The 27,993-nt window shown below is 46.9% G+C and overlaps 1 protein-coding gene across 8 annotated transcripts; it reads right to left on the bottom strand.

Annotated features, from left to right (window-relative positions):
* Positions 1-847: 847 nt before the first annotated feature.
* On the bottom strand, positions 848-27,827 carry GCNT4 (glucosaminyl (N-acetyl) transferase 4). Of its 8 annotated transcripts, none has more exons than XM_045999803.1 (3): positions 27,721-27,766; positions 8,490-8,562; positions 848-3,977 (listed from the first exon to the last, which is right to left on the bottom strand). In XM_045999803.1, exon 3 carries the CDS (start codon positions 3,974-3,976, stop codon positions 2,612-2,614), a length of 1,365 nt encoding a protein of 454 aa, XP_045855759.1. In that variant the 5' UTR covers position 3,977; positions 8,490-8,562; positions 27,721-27,766; the 3' UTR covers positions 848-2,611. The 8 variants fall into 8 exon arrangements, with proteins under 8 accessions (XP_045855759.1, XP_045855753.1, XP_045855754.1 ...); XM_045999797.1 differs by lacking the exon at positions 27,721-27,766 and adding an exon at positions 27,242-27,690; XM_045999798.1 differs by lacking the exon at positions 27,721-27,766 and adding an exon at positions 26,745-27,384.
* Between the last annotated feature and the right edge of the window lie 166 nt (positions 27,828-27,993).

Genomic DNA, 27,993 nt, shown 5'->3' with positions numbered 1-27,993 from the left:
CAGCCTTTACATTTATTCTGATGGCCAACAGCATAAAAAACAAGATTTCAGCAGGACCTTGTGTACTGAAGCCTAGAAGGTAGGAAAAATTGATCCAAGCCACTGGATCAATGTGCTGATCCTGTTGGCTTAAAAAGAACTCCAGATGTGTTAACAGGGATTTCTTTGAACCCAGCTTCATTTATAGAAGTTGTTCCTGCAACTGTGACTTCTTTTGTATTTCAAAGGTTTTCCAGAAGAAGTAAATGGTTAGGTCTCACAATGGGGCTGGATCTCTGTCTGTCCTGTAATGAGACTGAGCTCTGGTATTTATTGTTAACAGTTTGTCTTCATTTTCAAACCAGTTCACACACTATTTTAATTGATTCTCTCTCTCTCACACACACACACGAAATGTGTGAGGAAGCCAGGCTAGGCACCCAAGTACTCACTTTCAAGACCAGAAAAACTGAGGCTCCCAGAGATCAAAATGACTTAGCTTGTCACAGCCACAAACACAATCAAACTGGCAAGTGTCTGGGCAGAACTTAACTTTATCCAACAGTTACTTTTTTTTTTTTTAAGATTTATTTATTTTGGGGTGGAGAGAGGCAGTGGGAGAGAATCTTTTTTTTTTTTTTTTAAAGATTTTATTTATTTATTTGACAGAGAGAGATCACAAGTAGATAGAGAGGCAGGCAGAGAGAGAGAGAGAGGGAAGCAGGCTCCCTGCTGAGCAGAGAGCCTGATGCGGGACTCGATCGCAGGGCCCCGAGATCATGACCTGAGCCGAAGGCAGCGCCGTAACCACTGAGCCACCCAGGCGCCCCCGTGGGAGAGAATCTTAAGCAGACTCCTCACTGAGCATGGAGCCCCACACGTGAAGCTCGATCTCATGACCTGAGATCATGACCTGAGCTGAAACCAAGAGTCAGACACTAAACTGACTGAGCCACCCAGGGGCCCTCAACAGTTACTTATTTTTAAGAAGAGGAGTTTGGTCGTAGTTGTTTCTGGAGAATAAAGTAATTTGAAGGGGGTAGGGGAAAAAGAGGAAGAAAAATGAGTTCCAGAGAAGAAGGGGAGAGAAGTGGTGCCACTCAGCTCTCAGTATCATAAACTTTAAAACCGGCAAAATACATTTATTTCACAGGTAGAACATGGGCATTTACAAAAATATTTACTCTAGTCTTCCAAATAGTCTCACACTGGCCTTGATTACTACATCTTTATGTAGATGCTGCGGCTGACACTGAAACGTAAGATCAGCAAAAAATTTTTACGTGAGTTCCATGATTTCCCAAGAGATGTTAAAAAAAATACTACAACCCATTCTCAGGGCCCTGCTCCTATCCCATTTCACCCCCGGCACAAGACAGTGACATTAAAATAGATGTATATTTGATTCCTCTGGTAGTTTTCTAAGGTGTAGGTTTTACAACATATCACTAATGAATATTCTTCCTACGTCATTAAGAAACTTAAATTTTCCTCTCTCTCTCTCTAAGCTGAGGAGACTCCGGTAGACTTAAAACAGTTATTGTAAGTTTAAGCTTGGATTCTACTTGGATAGTTACTGGAGATGTAAGCAAACATTTTAAATGACCATAATAGTTAATTTAGAAAGCTGTCATATTTTACACAACCTTTTCAAGAAAATTCAGTGACTCTTAGCTTAATGGTTCCATAAAACAAAATTACACTAATTCCACTATAAAAAGAATCGTACATATAATGATAATCGATGAGCTAGAAGACTTAGGTTCAACGTTTGGGAGGGTTAACACTTTGAACCATTAATCAAGTTCTTACATTTAATCAATAATTTTAAAGAACTAATTGAATTAAAAAGAGGTCATTCATGAAGCCATTGTGTAATATGATGCAAAAGTCCTACAGATCCCTTTGTTTCTCTTCAGGCACCACTTGTCCCAATCCCCCCACCTCCCACCCAGCCCCCCTGACATTCACCCATTGTAAATGCCCCGCCAACAGAGTCTTCGGACTCTGAATTGAAAGGGTGAGGCACCAATAGGAAAATTATGCTTTGGCAAGCAGGTAATTGGACAATTGTTTGAGCTTTCCTGAGGTAGTGGTTTCTCCTTCAAATATTCTAATGGTTAAGAAAAGTCTAGAGAGCTGAATTAAAAGACAAGTGGAGCGTTGGTCACTGAACATAAATACTACCCTGAAATGGGTGGTTTCAATGGTTACATGATTATCCCACACTCCAACACCTTTTCTGTAGAATCCTGATTGCTATGAGGAAAATGTAAGATACTAAGGTTGCTGTGGGGCTAGGGCAAGCCTTGAAGGCATTGTACAACTCATTACAATTTGGATTTAACTCCTACGTGTTTCTATAAAAGTACCTGGCACACAGTTGGAGCTCAGTAGTTACTGAGCTCTGATGATGGACTGTTTAGAATCTCTGATTTAGCTCCATAAGGTTATAAGGAAACAAACATAAAAACACCCAACCAAATCCAGACTAATTGTCACCTTTGTACATGGAATTATGGACACCTCGCAAACTATGAGGAGGTTAAGTTCAAGTGGAACTGGGCATGGTAGAGCACACAAGTCCATAAGAGCTCTATTTATCAGACACCTTCCTTCCATCATGATTTCATCATGATGTGATTATGGGATTTTTAGCCATAAGTAATTTTTTTGAAGATAAAGTGATCCATTGTCTCTGCTGCTCTTCAAGCATTTCCGCAAGGCATTTAATCAAGACAGGATCCACCTTAGAATCAAATTTATTAGCAAACCAATGCCCGTCGTTTATCAGCCACCTTAATTCTGCCGCTCCAAAGATACATACACTCCGAAGGTGGGAGCCCGTACAGCGCGGATACAAGAGGCCTTCGTGATAGTTCCATTTGACAAGGCGGGTCTTACTCTGTAAGTCAGACACATCCTGGGCTGACCTAGAAATCTCCCCAGGTATTCCTGGTACCCGAATTAAGGTAGCCCAAAAATGTTCATCCGGCGAGTACGTATCTTCAGACCAGGCAAAAAAGTCTTTAACAAGGGAGTTGTTGAAAATGTATTTCACAAATGCCCGACTTAAAACAAAATAAGCACTGCCAACAAATATCTCAATGTTATGAGGGGGGGCTTCCTTGGAGACGTTTGTCCTTACTGGTAGCTTCACATATTCATAAGGCACCTGTCTGAGTTCATGGTGATAAGTGAATCTTTCCATTTTACTGTTTGGGGGTTTCACCGTTTCTAACATATTTGCTCCGTTGAGTTTCTTCAACTCTGACACCAATTCAAAATTTGACTTCAAAGGAAAATCTTGCCCACACAGATTGATAACGTATTTCCACCGAACTGAGGACTTGAGGAGGTCTGACAAGCAATTCAGATCGGCCTGGAGTCTGGAAATGTGCGCGTATTGCACTGTCTCTAATTTGGAGGCAATGAAAACGTTGGAGAAGCACTTGGCTAAATTGTTCATGGCAACTTTGAAGACATCAGGCGACTTATGGTCATAGTGGATGCAGTAAATATTGTGCTGGTGGTATATAGCGTGGAGTAGCCTTTCAACCATAATGGCGTCTTTATGAACGACCAAAGAGTAGGCTATTGGGAAGCTCTTCTCCTCTCTTGAAACGGGCTTTTGATGGTACCTTCGCAGGGTCTGATAAACATCACAGTCACTGGTTATTGCCACGACATCCTCATCATCCAAGTCAACGATGTCTCTCCTTCTTATTTCCAGACTCTTGCCAATTTCCAAAGGCGCCTGTTCATAGACCCCTGAGCAGTTCACGTCATACCTGACTTCGTTCTTCACATTGGTGTACCTGTTCCTTACAAAAGGCGAGGTACTCAGGAAGGACTCGACCAAGTAAATACCTCTTTGAGGGAAGAAGAGGCTTTTCACATTTAGAAGCTTCAACAAGGAGAACAGCCACAGAGTTACAAATAAGATGAAAACTTTCTGCTGTGCTGGGTATTTAAAACAACATTTGAATGTCTTCATTCTGTAAGAGGAAAAAGGAGTAATTCAGTTGAAATACGAGAAAGAGAACTAAGAGAAAATTAGTTCAGTTCAATCCAAATTCACTGGGTAGTACCTTTCACATGCCAGGCAGAATGCTGAGCTCCAGGGTAAATAAGACAAGGTACTCACCGTTATGAGAATCCAGAAAAAAAAGGAACGAAAATATACAGAATGGTAGTATTTTGTGGTATTCTGTGTTAACTATATCTGAATTGTGAGACATGTTGGTTACCAAACAGAATGGCCAATTATGTAAACTCCTAAAATATGGGTACTGTGTAAATTTTACTGTCTGCATTTCTACTTAGCGTATTTGGGGACAGATTACTCTGGTTTGGGCAGAACTGGTCTACACAGTTAGATGTCATTTAGGGGTCAGAGGAGATGCGAAGGCCCCACCTGAGCCTAAAAGGGGCATCCATGGTGAGTCTCCCTTCAGATCCTTATGAGATCTAGATCTGAAGTCAGATGGGGAAAGCCCATTGCTACAGACTGAATGCTTATGTCTCTCCCCGATTCACATTTTGAAACCTAAGCGCTGGGGTGATGGAGGCTTTGGGAGGTGATTAGATCATGAGGGTGGGGCCCTGGTTGATGGGAGTAGTGCCTTTATAAGAAAAGACCCCAGAGGGGCACCTGGGTGGCTCAGTGGGTTAGAGCCTCTGTCTTCAGCTCAGGTCATCATCCCAGGGTCCTGGGATCGAGCCCCACATCGGGCTCTCTGCTCAGCAGGGAGCCTGCTTCTTCTCTCTCTCTGCCTACTTGTGATCTCTGTCAAATAAATAATAAATAAAAAATCTTAAAAAAGAAAAGAAAAGACCCCAGAGAGCAGTTCCCTTTTCCCTTTCACCACATGAAATATGGATTAATTACATCCACACCATAGTGAAAAAGTCTGAGACAAGTCTGCATCTGCCCTTGTGGGACGATCCCCATGACACACAGTGAAAGGGAAATGAGCAAAATGTGTAGCTGTGTACAGCATGCTCACGTGTGTCCAAAAAAAAAAAAAAAAAAAGATGATATAAATAGCACCTACACGCAAAGAGCACATGTTGGCAAACGTTTTCTTGCTCTGTCACAATTACTCAACACTGCCATTGTAGTGGGAAAGCAGCTGCAGATAACGTGTAAACAAGAGGGCTTGGCTGTGTTCTAATAAAACTTTATTTACGAAAAGGCAGGTGGCTGGTTATTTCCAGAGGGATACTGTATAGACACGACATCAGGAAGAGGAGCTGCTTTGCAGGGCGGGATGGGACAGGATGGGGAATTAGTGGCCTGGGTAGGATGGAGATTTATTAATCACCAAATATCCTTCTGTATTTGATTTTTAAAAAGTGATTATATGCTTTTTTTCAGATAAAAAAAAAAGCTAATCAAAACAAGGCACAGATGAATTTATTTTGGAAGCAGCAGGAAAGGGAAATCAGAAAGCAGCATCCCAGGGCACCAGGGTGGCTCAGTGGGTTAAGCCTCTGCTTTCAGCTCAGGTCATGATCTCAGGGTCCTGGGATCGAGGCCCACATCAGGCTCTCTGCTCCGCAGGGAGCCTGCTTCCCCCTCTCTCTCTGTCTACTTGTTATCTCTCTCTCTGTCAAATAAATAATAAAATTAAAGAGAAAGCAGCATCCTAAGGTCTGAGGACAGGAGGGCCAGCTGGTTCATAGGGCTGTTTCAAAGAGGTTCAAATCCTGAGACCTGGGGAGGTCTGAGGAGCCCATGTGCAATTTCTTAATGATGAGGGAACAGAAGGCTGGCTGAGGACGAAGCAAAAGCTGACACCCTGCAACCTTCACCCAACCCCACTCCTGGGTGGGACATACATGACATTCTTTAGGAATCTCCCAACTATCTTAAAGTTAATACCTTGCTAGAGGGAAAAACTTTGACAATGGCAAGGCGTCAAGGCTTCAAGGCCTCTGGTATCTTGTAGGTCCTCTTTAGCATATGAAAGTTCTTTCGAAACCTCCCTTTTTCCTTACCTCCCCCAACCCCATAGTACATAACCTGCCACCCCTCACAACCCCTGGGCAGCAGCTCTTCCTGCCCATGGGTCCTGTCCCCAGTGCTTTAATAAACCACCACTTTGCACCAAAGATGTCTCAAGAATTCTTTCTTGGTCATCAGCTCCGGGCTCCACCCCACTGAACCTCACTCACATTCCAGAACTTCATCATTAACACATATCAGTAAATCTTACATGAGGCCATAATCATTGTTCCCAATTTCCTGAGATTTAACAAGTCATTTGAACCTGATTTATTTTTGCATATTTCCTTACAGGTCAATTGAACTAGCTCTCCTGGGAAGGGCATGGCCTTGTTCACCTCCACTGGAAAGACTTTCATTGAAGAACACCTTATTAAAAAAAAAAAAGAACACCTTATTGACAACAAACTGTCCTCCCTAATCCCATCACAGCCTCTTCTGGGTGGGTTTCCCTGGGTCCTGTTTCTCAAGGGCTCTTCTCACACACTCTGTCCCTAGCTCTCTGGACTGTGACACATTGCCGACACCTTTGTCTCCAGCCTCACCTGCTGCCCAGGCTTCTGACATGAGCGTCCAGTGGCGTGATGGACACCTCCACATCTCCACCAGATATCCCGCAGGCACCCTACCTCCAATGAGTCCCAGACTGAACCTGACATCTCCTCTCTTACGTTTTGGTGTCAGTGTATGGTGAGACCAACCACTCAATAACCCAAGCTTGAAATATGAGAGCCAGAACCTGACTCTCCATTTCCCTCACACCCACATTATCAGATCATCTCATAAATACCATCCCTTCTCCAACCGCATTAACTGAATCAGTATCTCGGGAATCCCAGCCAGGCTTGTGGCCCTGGGTCTCGGCTTTCTGCTCCTCCGAAGCAAACTGAAGTGGGTTCCATACAGTCAGGCTCAAGCCCAAGGTTCCTGTCAGTTGTTACAGAGCATGGGAGAATGGACTTCTGATACACACAAACTGCAACCCCAGAAGCCTAAGCATGCACTCAGAAGTACGTGTTGTGATCAAATTTGACTTACAAAATTCATCAATCCCAAATCAACCTATCTCATCATTGTCCTAATGCATGGTAAGTACGCATACACAGGAAGGAGCTTACATAAATGGTTAGGATTAGAATGAATCTTACCCAAAGTAAATTTTTGCTTTCTCGTTTCTCCCTTTATTGGTTTATGAGATCTCTACTTAGCGTCCGTTACTAGTTCCCCCTGATACACAGTGGTAAAATGAAAAGATCCCTCCCTCTCTTCTTTCTTTCTTTCCTCCCTCCCTCCCTAAGATTGTATTTATTTGAAAGAGAGAGAGAGCATGAGTGGGTAGGAGAGGGAGAAGCAGGCTCCTTGCTGAGCTGAGTAGGGAGTCTGACTTGATCCGGGGACTCCAGGATCATGACCTGAGCCAAAGGCAGACACCCAACCAACTGGGCCACCCAGATGCCGCAATCCCCTTAAATTTCTAGAGAGGCTTTCAAAGACTTCCAGGTTGTGGTGTTTCTGATGTACCATTTAACTATCATCTTCACATGTACATAAAAAGGCCAAGGGTGGCTCCCTGTCCTGTCACCCATTTCCAGGGGCTCCTTGCACCCAAGCTTCCCCATCCTTCCCGAGAACCCCTGGAGCACACACTTCCTGATTCCAGTGTTGTGCCTAGAAAGCCTGATTTGAGCTAGAGGGCATGGCTGCCTGCCTAGAGAGGGAAGGTGACCGGGCACCGTGGGAGGGGCGCTGTGAGAAGTCCTGTGGGAACTGGCTCTGGGTCGAATGTCTGAGCTTCACTAGCCAGGGATGAGAGGTGATTTTAAAGCGACAAGGGGAGGAAACTGGGACAGCCCAGGCATCTGGCTCTCAGATTCTTCTTTCCTACTCTGGGAATCTTTAAGGAGGAGAGCTCCTTACGGATCAGCCCTAGACATCAGGGGAACCAAGCAGCCCCCCAATACCACCCTGTCCCAAGTCATCGGGGGAGGTGTAAGCCCTTTGGTGTGAAAGAACTTTTGTCAAATCCTGAAAGGGACTGTGGGCCTCTTCCTGGCTTTGGTGAGAATCTCTAAGGGCACGAAAGCCTCTGGAAGTGAGAAACCACAGTTTCCAACCGTGGCTCTGCTTTCCTCTGGAGAGAATCTGTGTGTGACACCCATGGGGAGCTACGGAGGGTACAGGCGGGCTGCGGGCAGGCACCTGCCCTGTGTGGCACCTGCCTCACCTCCCTGCCACCTGCAGCCCGAACTCGGGAGTCCCCATGATGGGAATGGGTTCCTGAGGTCTGAGCAGACCGTGCTGGGGTCAGGCCACAGTCCTATGGGCCACATGGTTCCTAGGAGACGAGTGTAGCAATGCCACCTTCTGCAAACACCCAATGCTGGCTGCTTCCTTCTTCAGGCCCCAGGAGCGGGAAGCAGGCAGGCGTTTTGCTGCCAGGAATTGGTCTGATAATTACATTACAAATAAGTGCCCACCCACAGGGGAAGGGGTACTTCACCCTCTGCCTGCCCAGACAAATAAGGAGCCCGGTCCACTGCGGAGTTCACTGCCACACACGGGGATATAAGTCCCTAGGGAGGAAGACACGACTGAGAAGGACGTGATAACACGGCTGGATCGCTACAGTTCAGCCGAAATAAGGTCTGTTCGGATAATTCAATAAAAAACCAACAAAGACGCTGAATGAGGCCTTTCTCACAAACCCTGTTCTTTTTTTTTTTTTAAAGATTTTATTTATTTATTTGACAGAGAGAGATCACAAGTAGGCAGAGAGGCAGGCAGAGAGAGAGAGAGGGAAGCAGGCTCCCCGCTGAGCAGAGAGCCTGATGCGGGACTCGATCCCAGGACCCCGAGATCACGACCTGAGTCGAAGGCAGCGGCTTAACCCACTGAGCCACCCAGGTGCCCACAAACCCTGTTCTTTACCCCACCTTTCCAGGCACTGTTTACAGCCTTCAGCAGGTCCACAAAATGTACGCCCAGCTAAGTGATGACAACTGTAGTCAGGGCTAAGCGGCCACAGCCATTAGCAGCTCTTCCTCCAACTCTCCTTAAGTCAGCAATCTCAGAACCCAGGACTGCCAAATAGCGCAGGCTTGCCTTCCCGAGGGAGGAGGGAGAATGGAAAATCAGGACACGGAGGAGGCGGCTGAGGACCAAAGCACTGACTCTGGTTTAGCTTAGGGGCCAGGAATGAAGGATCCACCACCCATGTTTGCAGATTAGGTGTTCTCGGCTCCCTCCACTCCCCTGCCTCTCTTGCTCCCTCCCTGCACACCCGCACTCCTCTCCAGTAACTCAGATGGGGAGGGTGGCACTTGAGAGATACTACGGAGTCCAGGAGAGGCTTCAGGATATTTAAGCTCTGAAGCCCAGTTTTCTTGTCTCAAAATGGGAATGAGAAATCCCCTCGCGCTGCTGCGAGGGCTCAGGAGCCCCTGCATGTGAATGGGGTCACCCCACAGGAGGCACAGTGTACCTGACACCTGTGCCCATCTTGCCTGACTCCAAACCTTGGGGTTTCTAGTACATTACACAGGATGCGCTGACAGGCAGACAATGTTAAGGAAATGACTGACCCCTTTTCTGACCAACATAGGAGGTGGAAATGACAACAGGGGAGCAGCCAAGAGCTAAGACCTTGCTCGGGGGCTGCGCCGGAAAGGCGGATGCAATACGGGTGCCACAGTGCACATCCCCCGCTCCAGCCACACAGCTGGGGCTTCTGCTCAGAGGAGGCCCTCCACTCATCTCAGAAACAGCCTATGGAGCATCTGCACCCTGGACAAGTTGCTCAAACTCCCCCATCTCTGTGTCCATGTCAGTACAAGTCTGCTAATCACAGCAGCCACCTATAGGGCTCTGGAGGTTAAACGGGGTAAGGCATGCAAAGTGCTTTAGCACAGTCCTGACACAGACTGCCTGGCCAGTACTGGCTGTGGCTTCATCTTCCCCCGCATCACAGACACTTGAGCCACGAGCTACCCCCCTCCTCCTTTGCATTGACTTCCCTACAGATCCCGCCCACGCCTCTGGTTTACGGTCCTGTCATTTTAATCTATCTTCCATGTTCCCCCAGAGTTCTGACATAAATTCAATGTTTTAGAATGGATGCCTGAATGCTTCTAGGTACTCTTTATTAGTTTAATATCAGCATTATTATGAACGTAGAGTCCCCAAAGAGTCGTTACGTGGGGCAATGTTCTAGGTCCTCTGCATGTGTGCAGTCCCCTCAGCGGATCCATGCGGTGAGCACTACCTTCATCCGTCTTTACAAGACAGGAAACTAAAGCCCGTGGGGACTGAGAAATCACCCAAGGTTATACGGAGCTAGGATCCCCATCAGTTGAAACTTGAACCCAGAGAATTGTGTTCCAGGGATGCATTCTTAACCCTCTAGGTAATACTGTCTCTTGGAACATAACGTTTTCCACAACAGTTTTAGTCCTTGAATAAAATGTCTCATTACTATGTCTTACCTGACCGTCCCAAAGCTGAAACAGGAATGGACATCAAATCACCTTGCCCTGAGACCTTCCACCCAATTTAAGGGATTCCGTACATGGAGAATTAGCCTGGAGCCTTGCTGGGGGGAGGCACACACTCTGTTCCTGCGGTCAGAGGCTGCGGCAATCCAGATGCTACTGAGGAGACCAGTCAACCTTCTGGCCATGGAACCCATCAAAGGAAAAGAAAGCTAGCTCATTTGACAAATTCTTGTCTTACATCCTGTCACTGACGACTTACTTGTTCTGGTTGTGACCAGTCACACAGTTGGGGTTCTCTGAGAATAACTAACTAGTTTAGCAAACTTTCTGGGTGAAATTTCTCTCTGCATGAAGAATATCCCCCCTGTGGGCAACCTTTAAATTCTTAAACTTGGTATCATTACATGTTAGTGTGAAAAATGGGATTGGAAGAGTTGATTGATATTTAGAAATGTCAGGATTTTGTTTGTTCCTAAAGTTTTATAAAGAATCATCATCATTTAAGAACATTAATATAAAGATGAACTCACTAAAAATAATAAATTCCTGATCTAGCTGAGTAAGCTAAGGTCCTTCCACCACAGCATCTTGATTTCATTAAGGTCATTGATTCTGCTCTGGGTAACAGGCTCATCATCAAACCGAGAGAAAGTTTTGGAGAAGACCATCAGTGGGAGGATGACTCACCCAAGATGCATTTCTTTAACACCCCCCACAGCACCTGCAGAGTCAGTAAAGGAGCAGAAAGGCAAGTTTCTTGCCCAGCTGACCTAACATTCTCATTGTTCTAGAGGGAAGACCGCAAAGGCAAGTAATGACCAGACTGTGACTAGGTAAACAGTAACCACGAAAACACAAGAATGGCATGACTCCGGCCAAAATACGATACAACTAGAGGACAAATCCTCAAATAATAAGAGGGTATAGGCTCCAAAAGGAAAAGAAAGTGTTCTTCCATTCTGTTTATAAAAGAAAACACTTTCATTAAAAAAAAAAATGAGAAAGATAAGTCTAAAGAAGAAAATAAAGCTCACCAGTAATCCAACTGCCTGCCAAAAGCATTCTGTTGGCCAGGATGTCCTTCCAGACTATTTTCAGTAAAGACACCGCTGTGGGCTTGCTTTTTAACCAGGAGTCTCGGAATTTAGGTATTCTCTTACCCGTTTTTTGCATTTCACAATACACTGTGAATTAAATCCTATTCTAAACTGTGTCCGTAAATTGTTAGAAACTAAACCACTTCTGAGGTCAACATACTCTTCTATGGGGAAAAAAAAGAAATTTCAATAATAGAATTTACTTTTCTGGGCCTTCTTCACCAAAGCTTAAATTATCGCATAATTCCTGCAGAAACCTAGAAGCAAAATCTAAGACTGACAAGGACTTTAACGGTAATAGAGTTCAACTTCCTCCTTCTCTAGATGAGAAAACAGAGTCCCAGCCATCATTTTTTTTTTTCGTAGCAATCATTTAACACTGTTTCATTCTTGGGATGCCAGGAATGTGTTTATTCTGTTATGTACACATTTGTACATCCAACTGCTCCCCCTCAAGGGCCTGGACAGAGCAGGGACTTTTATTGCCCAGGATCTAGAGCCCTCATGGTGGTATTCTGTCCAGCCTGGCTCGGCTGCCCCCTCAACTCAGACTGTTCAGGTCAAAGTCAATAAAAATCATCATGTTCCCAGATTCAGTGGACACATACCTGTCATTTCCTAACGGTCTATCCTGAGCACTAATACTATTTGTGTTACTTATTCCACTCAATAAATCTACTAGGTTTATTATCCCTATCATTCATTCTTTATCCCCCCATCACTGTCCCCATTTTTCAGATTGGGAAATTGAGACACTGAGAGTAAACAGCTAGTATAGGGAGGACAGGATTTTCAACTCTGGCCTAATTTCAGAGCCTACAGTATTAACCACAATGCCAGGGTGCCTCTCCAATCTCTTGGCAGGAGTAGAACCCTGTTGGTTCTACATCTAAAATGTGTTTTGAATCCACCCACCACCACATCCATGCCATTCCACAGGAACCACCAAAGGCCAAGCCATAATCAACTCTTTGCCTCTAAAGGAAATAACTTCCTCACTAGCCTCCCTTTCGTCCCTCTAATCCATTCTCTGTAATGTAGCCAAAAGAATCATTTAAACATATAAATCAGACTGCTCTCCCTCCCTAGTCCTACTCCCTACACTTAAAACCCTTCACTGGGGTTTTACTGCACTTGGAATAAAACCAGAAATCCTTTCCATGGCCACAAGGCCCAGCCAGTTCCTGTCCGTACCTTCCTCTCTAACTGCATCTTATTCTGCTCTTCTTGCCCATACACCCTAAGCAACAGCTGCCTTCTCGAAGTTTCTAGAATGCCAGTCCCTTTCCTGCCTCAGGACCCTTGCACTTGCTGTCCCCATGTTCGGACCATTTTTCTCCAGATCCTGGGGTTACTGGCCCCTCGCCGTCCTTCAAGCTGTAGGAGAAATGTCCTTTCCTCCGGTCCTCTCTGATCACCCTTCTCTAGTCTTTTTCCTGACTGCTGAACTCCTTGTTTTCTTTCAAGCACACATCACAGCAGCAGTAACTTTGTTCGCTTGTTTATTTCTGTCTCCCTGACAAGCCTTGTTCTTGTTCTAGGTCCAGATCCAGGTACATACCTAACTGGCACAGGGCAGTCATTCAGTGGGACAAAATCAGAAGACCCAAGTTCCAGTCTGGGCTGTGCCATCAAAAACTCCTCAAGTCAGGGTGCCTGGGTGGCTCTGCTGGTTGAGTGTCTGACTCTTGATTTCGGCTCAAATCATGCTCTTGGAGGTTGTGGGCTCGAGCCCCTCATGGGGTTCTGCACTCAGCATGGAGCCTGCTTGCCTCTCTCCCCGCTCATGTATGCCCTGTCTCCCTCTCTCAAATAAATAAATAAATAAAACCTTAAAAACAAACAACTCAACTCATCCTGGCAAGTCATTTAATCTTGGACACATCCTTACTTCCCATGTGTTACATGGAATAATGTTTTGCTATCCGGCACTGCGATCATGAAGGTTACAGGCACGGGCCTCTCTACTCAGGCACAGGGCTGCAACCAGAGGAAAGGGTTTCTTGGGAAAACTGGGAAAGGCTCCATATGTTGTGGTTTGGTTTTCTTTTTCTGAAATAGCACATGCATTGTTTCCTGCATTCTGACATTCTAATTTTTTTTTTCTCACTCCCTGACATTCTTTTTTGCTAATGTCTGGTGCAAATATTGCTCCTGCGGACGTATACCCGTCTTGGATTTTGAAAGACAGGAGGATAGTTAGTAGTAATTAGTAGAAGTTGTTTTTGTGTAGTAGAAGTACTAATTAGTAGAAGTTGTTTTTGTGTTTGTTTTTTTTTCTCCATCTGCTCAAAATCATTTGAAAGGCTGAAAACCAAAGAATTCCTTTCAAAGCAACCAGTTCTGGGCAGTTATCACTGGCTAACCAGCTCCTGTAAACTCCATGCATGGCAGAAGCTGTATTAGTTCCCCTCGGTTCAGTATCTTTACGGGCAATTCTCCAGACAGTGCAAGACTACAGCGACATGTTAGAGCATCCCTAAGGACCATGTCCCATGCAGAGCAGGACTGAGGACACCACAGCGGCGTGACACACAAAATACACCCTCAAACGGGGCCTCTGCCCATGCTCAGTCGCTCAGACTGTCAAGCTAACACCGTCTGGGTGCAGGAAAGCGGATCCTCCTCATCCGAGGGGAGGTGGATGGAGGCACCTGCAGAACTTGTCACAGCTGAGAGCTTCGGTCTACAAGTAGGAACGCTATGGTCACCACCTTCAGAGACTAAAGGTCTGAATGCAAAAGGTGGGCATGAACATCAGGGTGTCAACCACTGTTTGTTAATTCTTTCAACTAGTAACTTCACTGGAGTTTCTTCGTTTCGGGGAGATTTATGGGGGTCATTTAAAGTCATAGGAGAAACGAGCAATCCATACCAGGCTGTATTTACCAGATGGCGGTCCCCCAAGGTCATCAGAAATCTGGGCTGCAGCAATGGAGAAGGAAAAAAAGTGCAGAATTCAGGCATGTTTTTATAGTCACAAAAACTGGGAGGTGGCCAACCTGGTTCTGGCTTTGGTGCATCTGGTCCACAGGGCAAACATCAAAACCTGATTGTGTATCCTGCTGGGCAAAACTACTGGGATAAATCTTTAGCAGGAAGTCTAAAGGGCTCTAAATGATACTACCGAATGAAGTTTCTATTTTGTAATGACTTGTGACCCTCATTATGTTGCAAGACATTGAGAGTTTTTTTCTGTAGAAAAAACCCAAAAATATAAAACAAAATATCTACACCTTTAAATTTTAGCTTCGATGGAAATGGTTTAAATAAAATGCTTCCTCCTTTTTAGATAGAAAATATTACCCCAAAAAAGTTAATTAATGTATCTGACCTCTGCCTCTCAAGCTTTATGAACAGCAATGTTACATTCCTTTCTTAGTTTCTTCTCTTCTCTGCCTTCCACACTTAGCCGGACACAATACAGAGCCAAATATATTTTTTGTGTTCTAAATGTAAAATGTGGGTTGAAAATATCTTGGCTTCTTTTTCTACAAGGAAGAAAAACTGAACCGAAAAACATTTGTGTCTTTCTTTAAAATGTATGGTAGGAAAGAGAAAAAAAATTTTCCTCACCCAAGGTTGGCATGCAATTTCACCCCCCAGAAATTTCTAGAAGCACTTATTTGGTTTATGGCTACCTCCATATTTTATACTGTCCAGAATTAATTCCTCAAAGCTTAGGTAGCAGCCTATGAGATATAGTAACTCTGATTTGCATGTGTGCACTTAAAAGTAGAATCTTTTAAATTTTTTTTATTTATTTCTTATTTTTTATAAACATATAATGTATTTTTATCCCCAGGGGTACAGGTCTGTGAATCGCCAGGTTTACACACTTCACAGCATAAAGTAGAATCTTTAATGCCCGTAACCACATCACACAGGCAGCATGGGGATAAACAGATGTGAATGAAGGATACAGATGGCAGAAATGGCTAAAGGCCAGGCCACACTCTCTGTGAATGGATTAGACACACTCAGTTTTAAATAATCAGAAAAGTGTCTTTGTGTGTTTTCTGTGTTTTGTTGATATGGTGGGGAGCTGGGCTGGAGTCTTCAATATGCTTTGGGACGCCACTGAAAAATCCAAGACCAGCCACCCTGGTGTGACTGCATCATTTCATAAAGATCTATGCTTCTTGGTTGAAAATGTATGTACTTTGTGTGTGTATAGACACCACAAAGTTAAGACCTAGGAATTTAAAATTAAGATAAAGGGGTGGAACAAATACAGTCTGCAGTGCTTGAAAAAAGTTCTGACCAAAGAGGAATTTCCAAAAGCAGGGATTTCATGTGAAATGTCTGCAGAAGTCCAATCTAGAAATGACTCCCAGAAGCTCTCCAGTTGGCATCTCCTACAAGGATGCATGCTAGCAACGGTTTTAATTAAGATAACATGTCTTAACATACAGGTTTATATTTGAAGTTAATACCATGAAAAAGCAAAAGATTGTTTAGTTCAGAACAGTCTAAGCAAACATACACACCCAACTGCATAGAATGCAAAAATGAAAACCAGACTCCTCAGATTTCCACGTGGATTATAAACTGACAGTCATTAAACCGGTCTGATATGGGTGCCAGAATAGAAAACAGCTCAGGGAGATGAACTCAGAAACAGACCCGGCAGGTAAGGATGTTGTCTACGGATCTGGTAGAGACGGTCAGTTGCGCTCCAACATCCATCCTCCCTCCCTTCTTTCTTTTTTTTTTTTTTTAAAGATTTTATTTATTTGACAGACAGAGATCACAAGTAGGCAGAGAGAGGAAGGGAAGCAGGCTTCCTGCTGAGCAGAGAGCCCGATGTGGGGCTCATCCCAGGACTCTGGGATCATGACCCGAGCAGAAGGCAGAGGCTTTAACCCACTGAGCCACCCAGGCGCCCCCCTCCCTCCCTTCTTTCCTGAGGACCCCAACATCATTGCTGGCAGAGATGTACCCCCCACATAGCCTTTCCCTTCAGCCTCCAATGCAGAGGAATGGCCAATGCAGGATACTGCATGGTATCTGGAACATTCTTTACAGGAGCCTGATTCAGGGGGAGGTATGCCATTTTGTGCTTTTTCCCCTTTGCTCACTTTTCTGCATGGAACTCTAACATGATGGCTAGAGTTACAATAGCCATGTTGGGGCCATGAAGAAAAGGCCAAGGAGTCTCAGAGCCCTCAGCCCCGAAATCCTCAAACCACTGAACCAGCAGCAGAAAACACCCACTCTGCCTTCCTGTTACATGAGAAAAATAAGCCCTTGTATGTTAAAGAAACTTTGCAAAGATGCACTTTGAATGATGACCGTATGAAAATGGCAACGCTCGACATACAGACACAAACACACAAGCAAGATGAAGCTTACATTTAACTAGGTTACAACAACTAGGTACAACTACTGTACGACAGTACAACCCTGTAGATGGTCAAGTGTGAAATTCTAGGTCTCAGGTGATGTGACCTTCTCATCTGTGTTCAGAGGCAGATGCGGACTTTGGGTAAATATTTGAGCAGAACAGACTCCCTGATTTACCAAATGAACTCTGATATTGGCACCCACGTGCTCGCCCCACATCAGGTTGGCACCACTCAGCTCTTAGCAAACCTCTGCTTTGCAGGGTTCTAGCCACAAGCAGCGGGGAGGGCGCCATGATCTGTGAAAGTCACCTTGCAGGCAGGCTGCCTTCTGGTGAGCTTATGCATTAACAAGATTGTTACCTATTACGGAAGGTATCAGTACCACGTAGGGTGATTGTGTTGCATCATGCTGAGTCCCCTTTCCCTCCCTCGCCTGCCTGACCCCATTCCTCTCTTCCCTGCCTCTCCTGAGCCCCTGCATCTCACCCTCCTGCTTCCCACCTCTGTGTACAACGTAACTGGTTTGGAAAAAGCAGTTAAAGCCAGTGGTTCTCATTGAGATAACACCTCACACCAGTTAGAATGGCCAAAATTAGCAAGACAGGAAACAACATGTGTTGGAGAGGATGTGGAGAAAGGGGAACCCTCTTACGCTGTTGGTGGGAATGCAAGCTGGTACAGCCACTTTGGAGAACAGTGTGGAGATTCCTTAAGAAACTAAAAATAGAGCTTCCCTATGACCCTGCAATTGCGCTGCCGGGTATTTACCCCAAAGATACAGATGTAGTGAAAAGAAGGGCCATCTGTACCCCAATGTTCATAGCAGCAATGGCCACGGTCGCCAAACTGTGGAAAGAGCCAAGATGCCCTTCAACGGACCAATGGATAAGGAAGATGTGGTCCATATACACGATGGAGTATTATGCCTCCATCAGAAAGGATGAAAACCCAACTTTTGTAGCAACATGGACGGGACTGGAAGTGATTATGCTGAGTGAAATAAGTCAAGCAGAGAGAGTCAAGTATCATATGGTTTCACTTATTTGTGGAGCATAACAAAGAACATGGAGGACATGGGGAGATGGAGAGGAGAAGGGAGTTGAGGGAAACTGGAAGGGGAGATGAACCATGAGAGACTATGGACTCTGAAAAACAACCTGCGGGTCTAGAAGGGGCGGGGGGTGGGAGGTTGGGGGAACAAGGGGGTGGGTATTAGTGAGAGCACGTGTTGCATTGGAGCACTGGGTGTGGTGCAAAAACAATGAACACTGTTATGCTGAAAAGAAATTTTAAAAAATGGGGGAAAAAAAAAGGAATACAGGGGCCTGGCTGGCTAAGTCAGCAGTGCATGCAATTCTTGATCTAAAGGTTATAAGTTTGAGCACCATGACCAGCATAAAGATGACTTAAAAATAAAATCTTAAAAAAAAAAAAAGAAGCCAGTGGTTCTGAATTTAAGTCCTGACTTCACCGAGAAGCTGTCGCCAGCCTAACGAGTCCTCTGCCTCCTTCCCTGAGAAGGTGGGCCAGGGTGCTAACTCACACGGATGCTGGGATGACTGACTGAGCACACGCACTGAGCATTCCCACAGGAAAAGCAGACAGGCATATAGGCGGCACAGCAGTAAGGGGTCAGAAACATTTACACAAGCGACAGCTGTAGGAGGAGCACCGAAGATCAGAGGCCAGGGGCTGTTCTGCAAGCAAGGACTGGGCTTCACCCCCAACCTGCCACCAGCACACCTGCACCCAGAGACCACCTCTGAGAGGCAATGGCCAGGGGTCTCCGTGGGGCCGGATGGCTCAGAAGCCATACCAAATATTTCCACAAGGGGAAATCAGCCTGTGACCACGGTAATATTCTTACTACTTTTCTGTAGGCTTGACATTTTTCTAAAACGTCCCCCCACCTTTTTAAGTGGGAATCATAGGGGTGAACAGGACTGTGCAGGATTCAAAGACTTCAGAAGTCCCTGCCTCCAACGGGACTCAGGCAACTCATTTTTAGTAGCATGATCTTAAATCTCTCTCTAAGTCTGGTGCCACTGCTGTCCTCCTGCAATTACAGGTTCCAAGTCTTCCGTGGTTCACTACTTTGCTATAAAAAAAATCTTCTCTTTTGTTGTTCCATATTTGTGAGCTAGTTGATGATCATAAAAATATTCTTTCTTCTATTATTTTATTTTATTTTTAAATTATTTATTTATTTATTTGACAGAGAGACAGATCACAAGTAGACAGAGAGGCAGGCAGAGAGAGAGAGAGAGAGGGAAGCAAGCTCCCTGCTGAGCAGAGAGCCCGATGCAGGGCTCGATCCCAGGACCCTGAGATCATGACCTGAGCCAAAGGCAGAGGCTTAACCCACTGAGCCACTCAGGTGCCCCCCAGTCTTTTGACTGTTATGAATAATGCTGCTACAGACAAGGGAATACAAATACCTATTCATGTCCCTGCTTTTACTTATTTTGGGCATGTTTTATATATACCTTCATCCCCCTTCAGCTGGTTGCCCATCCACCCAGCCAACGTTTACTGTGTGCCCACCTCGTGCCAGGGAGGGGCTGTGTTAGAATCTGGAGAGAGATGCCCAGAAACTGTCCTGCCTGGAGGAATCCAGAGAGAAGTAAATAGTGAGGTCCTAGGTGATGTGACAATACAACCCAAGAAATCCCAATTTTTTATACAATTTTATTGGATACAAATATTTCAGAAAAGGTAAATCAGCAGCTAACATGGAGAAATGGTTCTTGTACTAAGGGATTTTCTTGGCACAGTGGTGATTATATGTTCCTCCTTTTAAGGATCTCTTCCCTGGTTCCACATCCCTTCCTTCAGCTCTGTAATCTCCATAATCTCCATAGAAGTGCCCCCCCCCCACCCCTGCCGATCTAGTCCTCGTAGCTTAACTGGCATCTGCCTCGTGTTGTCACTCCACTTCTGTCTCCTGACCCATCTGCGACTACATTGAGCTCTGGCCGCCTGTGGGTAGGGCAGGGTGCTTGCTGGCAAGGCTAAAGGAAGGAAGAACCGGGTGGAAGACCATGGCTGGCCAGAGCAAGCCCCTCCTTGCTGCACTCAGGTGGAAAGTGCAGGGGGGGGGTGGTGGTGAAGAAAGGACACAACTATGCAAATATTCCAAACATGCCACAGTGACGCAAAGGAGCAGAAGGAAAAGGAAGCTTGGCAAGCCCAGGAGCTATGGTAAGCCTCGTTCTTCCTGGTCTTGGGCACAGCTGGCCACCCTCTGCTCTGGTCTGAATGAGCGGCTATCTGTCATGGGCTCTCTGGACCTGAAAAATGGCTGGGAGAAATAGCAAGGTTTGCAGAATCTTTAGAAATAGGTACAACCTATATCCAAGAGCAGACAGACTGATTGTCTAAGTCTGAACACAGACAGAAAGCTCTCCTCCAAAGGTTGGGTGGAAGGGTGGCGGGGGCGGGGGGGGGGTTGGTGAGAAAAGCAACCAAAGAGCGAGAACTACACAGTATTCCTGGAGATTTACTTAACAAAAATCTCCCTTACCACCAGGCATTTTTTTTTTTTTTTTCCGGTTGTCCCAGTAAGGGAGAACGTCTCATCAAAAGACGTTTGGCGAGACTATGGACTCTGAAAAACAACCTGAGGGTTTTGAAGGGTCAGGGGTGGGAGGTTGGGGGAACAGGTGGTGGGTGATGGGGAGGGCACGTTTTGCATGGAGCACTGGGTGTTGTGCAAAAAGAATGAATACTGTTACGCTGAAAAAATAAATAAAAAGGGAAAAAAAAAATTAAAAAAAAAAAAGAATCCACTTGTAAACAAAAAAAAAAAAAAAAAGACGTTTGGCAGCATCTTGGAGGAGGAAAAGGGGGCTTAGATTTTATTGAGCCTTTTGCAGTTTGGTTTAAGGCTAGTGTTTCAGTGCAGGAGGGAGGGATGAGGGAGAGGGCTCCAACAGGACTGGATAAGGATCATGACTAAGATTCCAGGCACTTTTTTGTGCTCGAGCAACCATGGCTAAAAGCATTCTTGCCATCAAGTTGTTTTGCTTTTTGCATTCTTAAACTTTTCTGGTGCAATTATATTATCTAATTGTACTTAAGAATCTCCCTTAAGAATCATATGTGAACAAAATTCTATATTAAGGAAATTTTGAATAACCTGAATCTCTTGTCTAAAAGTGAGCTTTGGCACAGAAGTCAGGCCTAGAGCTAGGCGGTGGCAGTGAGGGGTGGCGTGAAGCACAGAGAAACGACAAGGCACAAGTATCACTTCCGATTACTTCGAAATTTCTGAATTCCTCTTAATCTGCCAATAAATAAGCTGAAACTTACCTCTGTGTTACCTACATGAAAAACCCCTAAGCTGACAGTGTAAACAAAGCAGGGAGAGGGCAGACCTCATCACGGACATGTAGTTCCTGACTGTGTCGGCAGGTGACTCTACGGGATACCGGGCTGAGGGTGGTGGTGCTTGCGGGTGGGGACACCGAGGCTGGAGTCAGAGAATATGGTCCTCACGGAGCAACCCCATGAGGGATGTCTCAGAGCAGCTATAATTTAAATGCAAACGAAGACGGGGCCGGTGATACTTCTTCAGATGCCAGCTGCACAAGGACTGCAAAAGATGCCAACGTTTTAAGCCTCATTAACTGTGAGGAAGGCCTCTAGCAAAGATAGTCACATCGTTATTAATTCCTCTGGCCAGGACGTCAGCCACCAAATCAGCAGAGGACACAAAGGTTTATAGGGAAGAGGGCAGGAGGAGGATCCAAACAGATTTAGACAAACTTGAATCAAGTACGATGCAATTTAATGCTGATTAATACAAAGACTAACATGTAGGTCCAAGAAATTAACTGCACTTGTACCAGATGGAGAAATGGAGTTTAACAGGAGTATTTGCAGAGAACAGTTCAGGTTTTGGCAGACTGTATGTCTGGGAGGAGTCACAGTTTGTTCGGTAGGAGACTGCCAAAAGATTTTTTTTTTAAAGGCAACAAATGCAAAGCAAAACCCAAATCAGTGTGGTCCTGGGCAGTATGAGAACCACAGAGCTGCAGAACATGAGGCCCAGAGAGCTCTTAGAAAGCATCTTCCGGATACCTGGGTGGCTCAGTCAGTTAAGCGTCTGCCTTCAGCTCAGGTCATGATCCCAGGGGTCCTGGGATCCAGCCCTGCATTGGGCTCTCTGCTCAAGGGGGAGCCTGCTTCTCCCTCTCCCTCTGCCTGCTGCTACCCGCTGTGTGCTCTCTCTCTCTCTCTGTCAAAGAGGTAAATAAATAAAAATCTTGAAAAAAAGAAAGCATCTTCCACCAGGCTAGACCTTGGGACAGAGGAAGGGATGGGTGGGTGTCTGGGTACAACCCTCCACAAGGATAGCGACTGACAGAAGTGAAGCAGAAAGTGACCACAGGAGGGAAATAGAAGGTCAAGACTGAAGAAGTAAACATTCCTGAGGAATGAAAGCTGGCTCCAAATATTAAAACACAAGCTGCGGGGCCCCATCCCCAGAAGTTCCAATTCAGAAGATGTGAGTGGTCTTGGAATTTCCATTTCTAAGTTCGCAGGGGATGCCGGCATGGCCAGTCCAGGGACCAGACTCTGAGAACAAGTGTTCTAAGAAAAAAAAATTGTAATTCAGAAAAAAAAAAAAAAATGTGTATTTCTGAGATTTTACTAAGATACCATGGCCATTCCCCGATAAGTCCAAATTAGGGAGAATTTACTGGTTTTAAAAGCCCACACATTTATTTTGAAGATTATGCTCTTTTTAAGATTTTATGTTGCTGAACACAAGTTCCACCTTTACTTCCGACCCTTAGTGTTTCTTATTAGTTCAGCTTCATAAAGCAAAATTTTGCTTCTGTTTCTGCTTTATTTTCTGACATTTAATATGGCAGGCAGTCTCCCTGTGGTCTTCTTCCAAGCCTCCTGTACTGTGTATTATACTCAGCAGGTCAAGCTTCATTACATATTAAATGTGATCTGTTTTTATCAAATGGTATCTGGCTTCCCACATCTTCTAAAATAGTAAATTTTTTAAAAAGATTTTATTTATTTATTTGACAGAGAGAGATCACAAGTAGGCAGAAAGGCAGGCAGAGAGAGAGGGGGAAGCAGGTTCCCTGCTGAGCAGACAGCCCAATGTGGGGCTCCATCCCAGGACCCTGAGATCATGACCTGAGCCGAAGGCAGAGGCTTAACCCACTGAGCCACCCAGGTGCCCCTAAAATAGTAAGTATTGATCCCGTTCCTTTCTCCCAAGAGCCCACACTGACCCCACCATGCCCAGGGCCCATTAGGTTTCAACACAGCTGCATTCAATTCCTGATTAATTTTATTTGATCTTATATACTTGAAGCTTTAGCCTTTTGATTCCAGTAGGAAAATTACCAGCACATGGGATGCATATAAAATGACATGCAAAACAATGCAAATAAATACAAAACATACACCTCTAAATTGTTTGGGAGAAGTCTGTAAGCTAGGACATTGATATTATCTGCTTTGCTTCTCTATAGTCTGGTGAGCAGCAACCAGGTTCTTCCATTACCATTTATTTTCCCTGGCCCCCAGCACCTGACACTCGTTAGCGTGCTACACAGAGGACGTGCCTCTGCCTGTGAGCCAGGCAAATGGGATCCAAGCCTTAACTTCACCACTGTTTGGTTCTATGGCCTTGTACAAGTTCTCGAAGTTCTCTGGTTCTCAGATCCTACAGCTGGCAATGATGGAAGGGGCACGATCACAATAAAAATACCAGCACCAAGGCTTACAGAGCACCCACCAGGGGCTGGCACAGTGCACACATGTACACAGTGTGTCCACACTTTGCATGCATGATGCACACAGGCTCCCCCTCACAACAGCCCCGGACAGGGTACCATAAAGGCACCGCACAGGTGTGGCACTACTTCTGGGCCCAGGAAGCTCAGCCAAGGCCACATGCGTGGGAGGCAGTGGCATGGCCAAGTTTGGCTCCAGGGGCCCCTCCGCCCTGATGCTGCAGCTTCGTGACACAATTCCCATCCGTGTTTTCCTAAACACGAAGTTTGCCTAGCCTACGAAGTAAAAATTTAAATTTCATGCTCATGTGTGCTTCAAAATATTGTTTCTGTAAGACGGTGTGATAGTTACAGGACTTTGATATCACAATCCCGCACAGTCAGACTGTTTTTCCGGAAATGGACTCCAGACAGCCTTTCCCGCCCGCTGGCTCCATCCCATTCACATATAAATTATGTGTGAGGCTGTCTCATCTTAAAAAAGGGGCGCCTGGGTGGCTCAGTGGTTTGGGCCGCTGCCTTCGGCTCGGGTCATGATCTCGGGGTCCTGGGATCGAGTCCCGCATCGGGCTCTCTGCTCGGCAGGGAGCCTGCTTCCCTCTCACTCTCTCTGCCTGCCTCTCTGCCTGTGATCTCTCTCTCTGTCAAATAAATAGATAAAATCTTAAAAAAAAAAAAAATTAAAAAAGCCATCCCGCCGTCCTGCCTCTCCCTTGAGGAGTGGCTTCCAAGAAGCTAAGCGTGGAGGCCACTGCCAGTGCTCTGCCCACACCACACCCCACGCCACGCAGGGTGCTCACTCCCCATGGGCTTTGGTAGAGACGCGAGGCCTAGCTCTCACCCTTCCCCACGAAGGCAGGGGCTCTGTTCAGGCCTGCACCCTTGTCCCATCAACCCCAGGCTTTAAATAGTGCCCCAACACAGACACAATCAACCAAATCTATCTTTCCTCCAAACTCTACCCCTCCTCTAATGTTCCCTCTTTTGTAAATGGCAGCAACACCTGCTCAAACCTGGAGGGACTTGCCCTGCCCTGTCCTACGCAAAAGTAGTCACCAAGTCACTCCAGGGTCTGCCTTGAGTCTGAGTACTTGTGTAACCCTGCTGCCCCTGGCTCAGCCTAGCCCACCAGGCCTCTCACGCCCTTGGAACAGTCCCGTTTACCTTTAGGGCACCTCAGATCCACTCTCACACAGCAACCTAGGTATTTTGAATGGAAATCTCACCAGGATACCCTCAGCGGTGAAACAGTCCAGAGGATGTATTCCACATATCGGACCCAAGGCATGGCATCATCTTTTCCAATGGACTTCTGCATTCCTTGAACTCTCTGCTAGCTCTCCTCTGTCTTAGGGCACACCATTCCCTGGGGGAAGAATGCTAGCTTCCTCCTTCTCCTCCCTGCCCTTAGTGTAAGCCACTCCCCCTCATCCTTCAGACCTTCTGACCTTAAATCTCCCCAAGAAGGCCTCCTGCCTCTATCCCAGGCTCAGCACATCTGCACTCCCACAGCACTCAGCACTGGCCTGACCCACAGTAAATGCTCAAAAAACCTGAACCGATAAATCTGGACGGATGACTGACTTTTCAACCCTGCATCACATAATCTATCTTGCTGTTTTCTTCCTGCTTCCCAAAGGAAGAAGGAAACTCTTTGAAGCAGACACAGTTACACTTCTGATAGTGGTGCCAAGATAAGCCCCAGGTCACCAACTCATACTCCCCAAACCAGCTTCAGGAGTCAGTGATTTAAGAGAGCGTGGAGGAGAGAAGAGGCTGGGCACAGTCATGCACTCTCTTTACTTGCTCACCTCCCCCCAGCCATGATCTGAGTTTGTTCAAAGGCAGATTGATAACTATTTACTGCTTGCCTGTCTTGAGAGTACTTTCTTAGCATGATGTCATCAAGTGCCAACTTTGACCTATTCCCCAATTATGCCATTCACCCCTACGTAACTCTGTCGTGATTATTCCGGCACTTAGCAAATTACGGTAAACTTTGGAGTGAGTACAAGTAATAAACAGGAGGGGAATCCACCCCAATTCCCCTATCAGTTTTCCAAATGTATTACCATACAACCGAATTCTTTGGCTATTGTTTATACGCTAATAAAAAAATATAATCCAACAGCATCTTAATTAGTCATTTCTCAGACAGTACCAGATCCTTAGAAAGTGCAACACAGGAAATGTTCTTTGCAATAATTAACTTTTTTTTTTTTTTTTTAAGATTTTACTACCTCAAGACACCGTCAAAAAAGGTGGCAAAAGGGACACTGGGCTCTAGAATGCCTTAGGCTGATAAGTAGTTTAATAATAAGGGCACGTTTTACGCATGTAAGATCAAAAAGGATGACTTCTATGCCTACCAAACTGCATGGATACTTAATATTATTCCTGATTCCCTTAGTATTCTGGTTTGTTGCTCTTCAGTTTTACGAATGAGAAGAGGAAAGAATAAGGGCCTAAGGGCTAACACCACCTCTTCGCATGCCCAGTAAGGGGGTAAAAGCCCAAGTTTCCCAGGCTACAACGACCCGGAAAACCTCCCAAAGACAGAAAACTCAGTTCTAAAACTTAACGAACAATACCCGTTCACTCGCCCTGTTCGCCTAAGATGGTAAACTGACTTGAGTGACCAGACCTCTTGGCTCGGATCCTCGGATCTCCGGAGGCTCCCAGCCTGCGGGAGAGGCGCTGCCACCTCGCCCGGGGGTCCCGGTCAGCTCTGCGGCAGGAAAACTTGACCTTAAAAAAGCGCAGAAGCCCGTCCCTGGGAGGGCACCGCCGGGAGGTCCTCCCCGCAGCTTCCGAACCCCAAACTGGAAAGACCTCTCCCACCCCCAGCCAAGCATCTAGTCCTAACGGAAAAGCCACTGGAGCAGCCCACTCCCGAGAGCCGCGTCCGCTCCCGCCCACTCACCTCCCGCCTACCCGGGGCGAGGACGCCCACAGCCCGGGTCTCCCGCAGCGTCGCTCGCCCGAGGCTGGGGCGAAGCTGGCGGGCTAGTCGGGTAAAGCGGGCGTCATGACCCTTGTCTCTCGGCGCCCCTCACCTGAGCGGCTCTCCCTGGCGCCCCGGCCGGGAGGACCTAGATTGCGCGACCCCCGCCTCCGGAAAGGGCGCATGCCGGAGCCGCGTCCTCACCGCTCCGGGAGAGTCTGGGGAAACCCTGGTGCGCACACGCCGCGCGACTCCCGGCCGCCGCGCGGGTTCCCGAAGTTGCGGCGTCCGCTGGGCGCGCGGCGGGGTCTCCCACAGTAGCTCCGGGCTCCATCAGCGCGCAGGCACCCGCAGGCGCGCAGCCCGGCGGGGGCTCAGCTCGGGATCCCGATGCGGCACCCCGGGGCCGACGCCCCAGCTCTCACCCCCGAGAGCAACGCGGCGCCCAAGTTTTCCCCAGCGGGAAAGTGAAAGTCTCGAGGGGGTGAGGGTCCCAGCGTCCCGGCCACCCCGCGGCTGGGATCCGAGCCCCGTACCCGCCACCGCGGGACAGCTCTGCACTCCGGCCCCGGGCGTTCCTCACTGGCCTGCGTGGCCAAGTCGACTTACGAAAGGGAGCAGGGGAGCCCCGAACGGGGGGTCCCCGCGGCTGCAGAGGCCACCCCGGCGGGGTCCGCGAGCTATGCTCCGGGATCCCGGCCTCTCTGCGGCGGCGGCGGCTCGCTCCCGCCTCCTCCCCTTTCGCCAACTCGGCTGCGCGCCCTGCTAGGGAGTTGCTCTCCCTCGGCCGGGGGTGGGAGAGCGCTGAGCGGCCCCCGTGACGTGGAGAAAGGAGGAGCGCCGTCGCCGCGCTCCTGCCGCGGGAGTTCCCCGCCCCTGCACTCCCGGGTCCCCGCTCCACGCTTGGGACAAAGTTCCGAGGCGCGCGCGGCTCGCTGCACTCCGGCCGAGCCACGCTGCTCTTCACCGCTGCTCTGAGTGTCATCCAGCTTCGGTTTCCTCCCGCAGGAAACACACAGGATCCCGGGTCGGGAGGGCCGAGAGACTTGCCCGAAGTCGCTCAGAGGGCGGTGACAAAGCAAACTTACATCTGCGACTCCTTGCTTTTCCCCAAGGCTGTGCTCTGTGGGGCTCTGGCCGTGCAGGAATTGCCTGGCTGTCATCGGCGAGCCGGGGACAGTGTCCCACGCAGCTTGGAGAAATATCTAGGAACAGCGTGGGAAGGTGGAGCTTTATGGCCAACAAATAGGGTACAAAGTTGTTTTTCAATCAGTGCCTACATGCCAAATAGACACTCTACGGCCTGCTCTTTACCCTGAAGCGGGGGTGAGGGCAGCAGCCTTGAGGGCGCAGGATCCAGT

Source organism: Meles meles, chromosome 3, assembly GCF_922984935.1.
Source record: "Meles meles chromosome 3, mMelMel3.1 paternal haplotype, whole genome shotgun sequence".
Taxonomy (NCBI): Eukaryota; Metazoa; Chordata; class Mammalia; order Carnivora; family Mustelidae; genus Meles; species Meles meles.
Note: the sequence above shows the minus strand (reverse complement) of the source record. Positions and strands in the feature narration are given on the sequence as shown.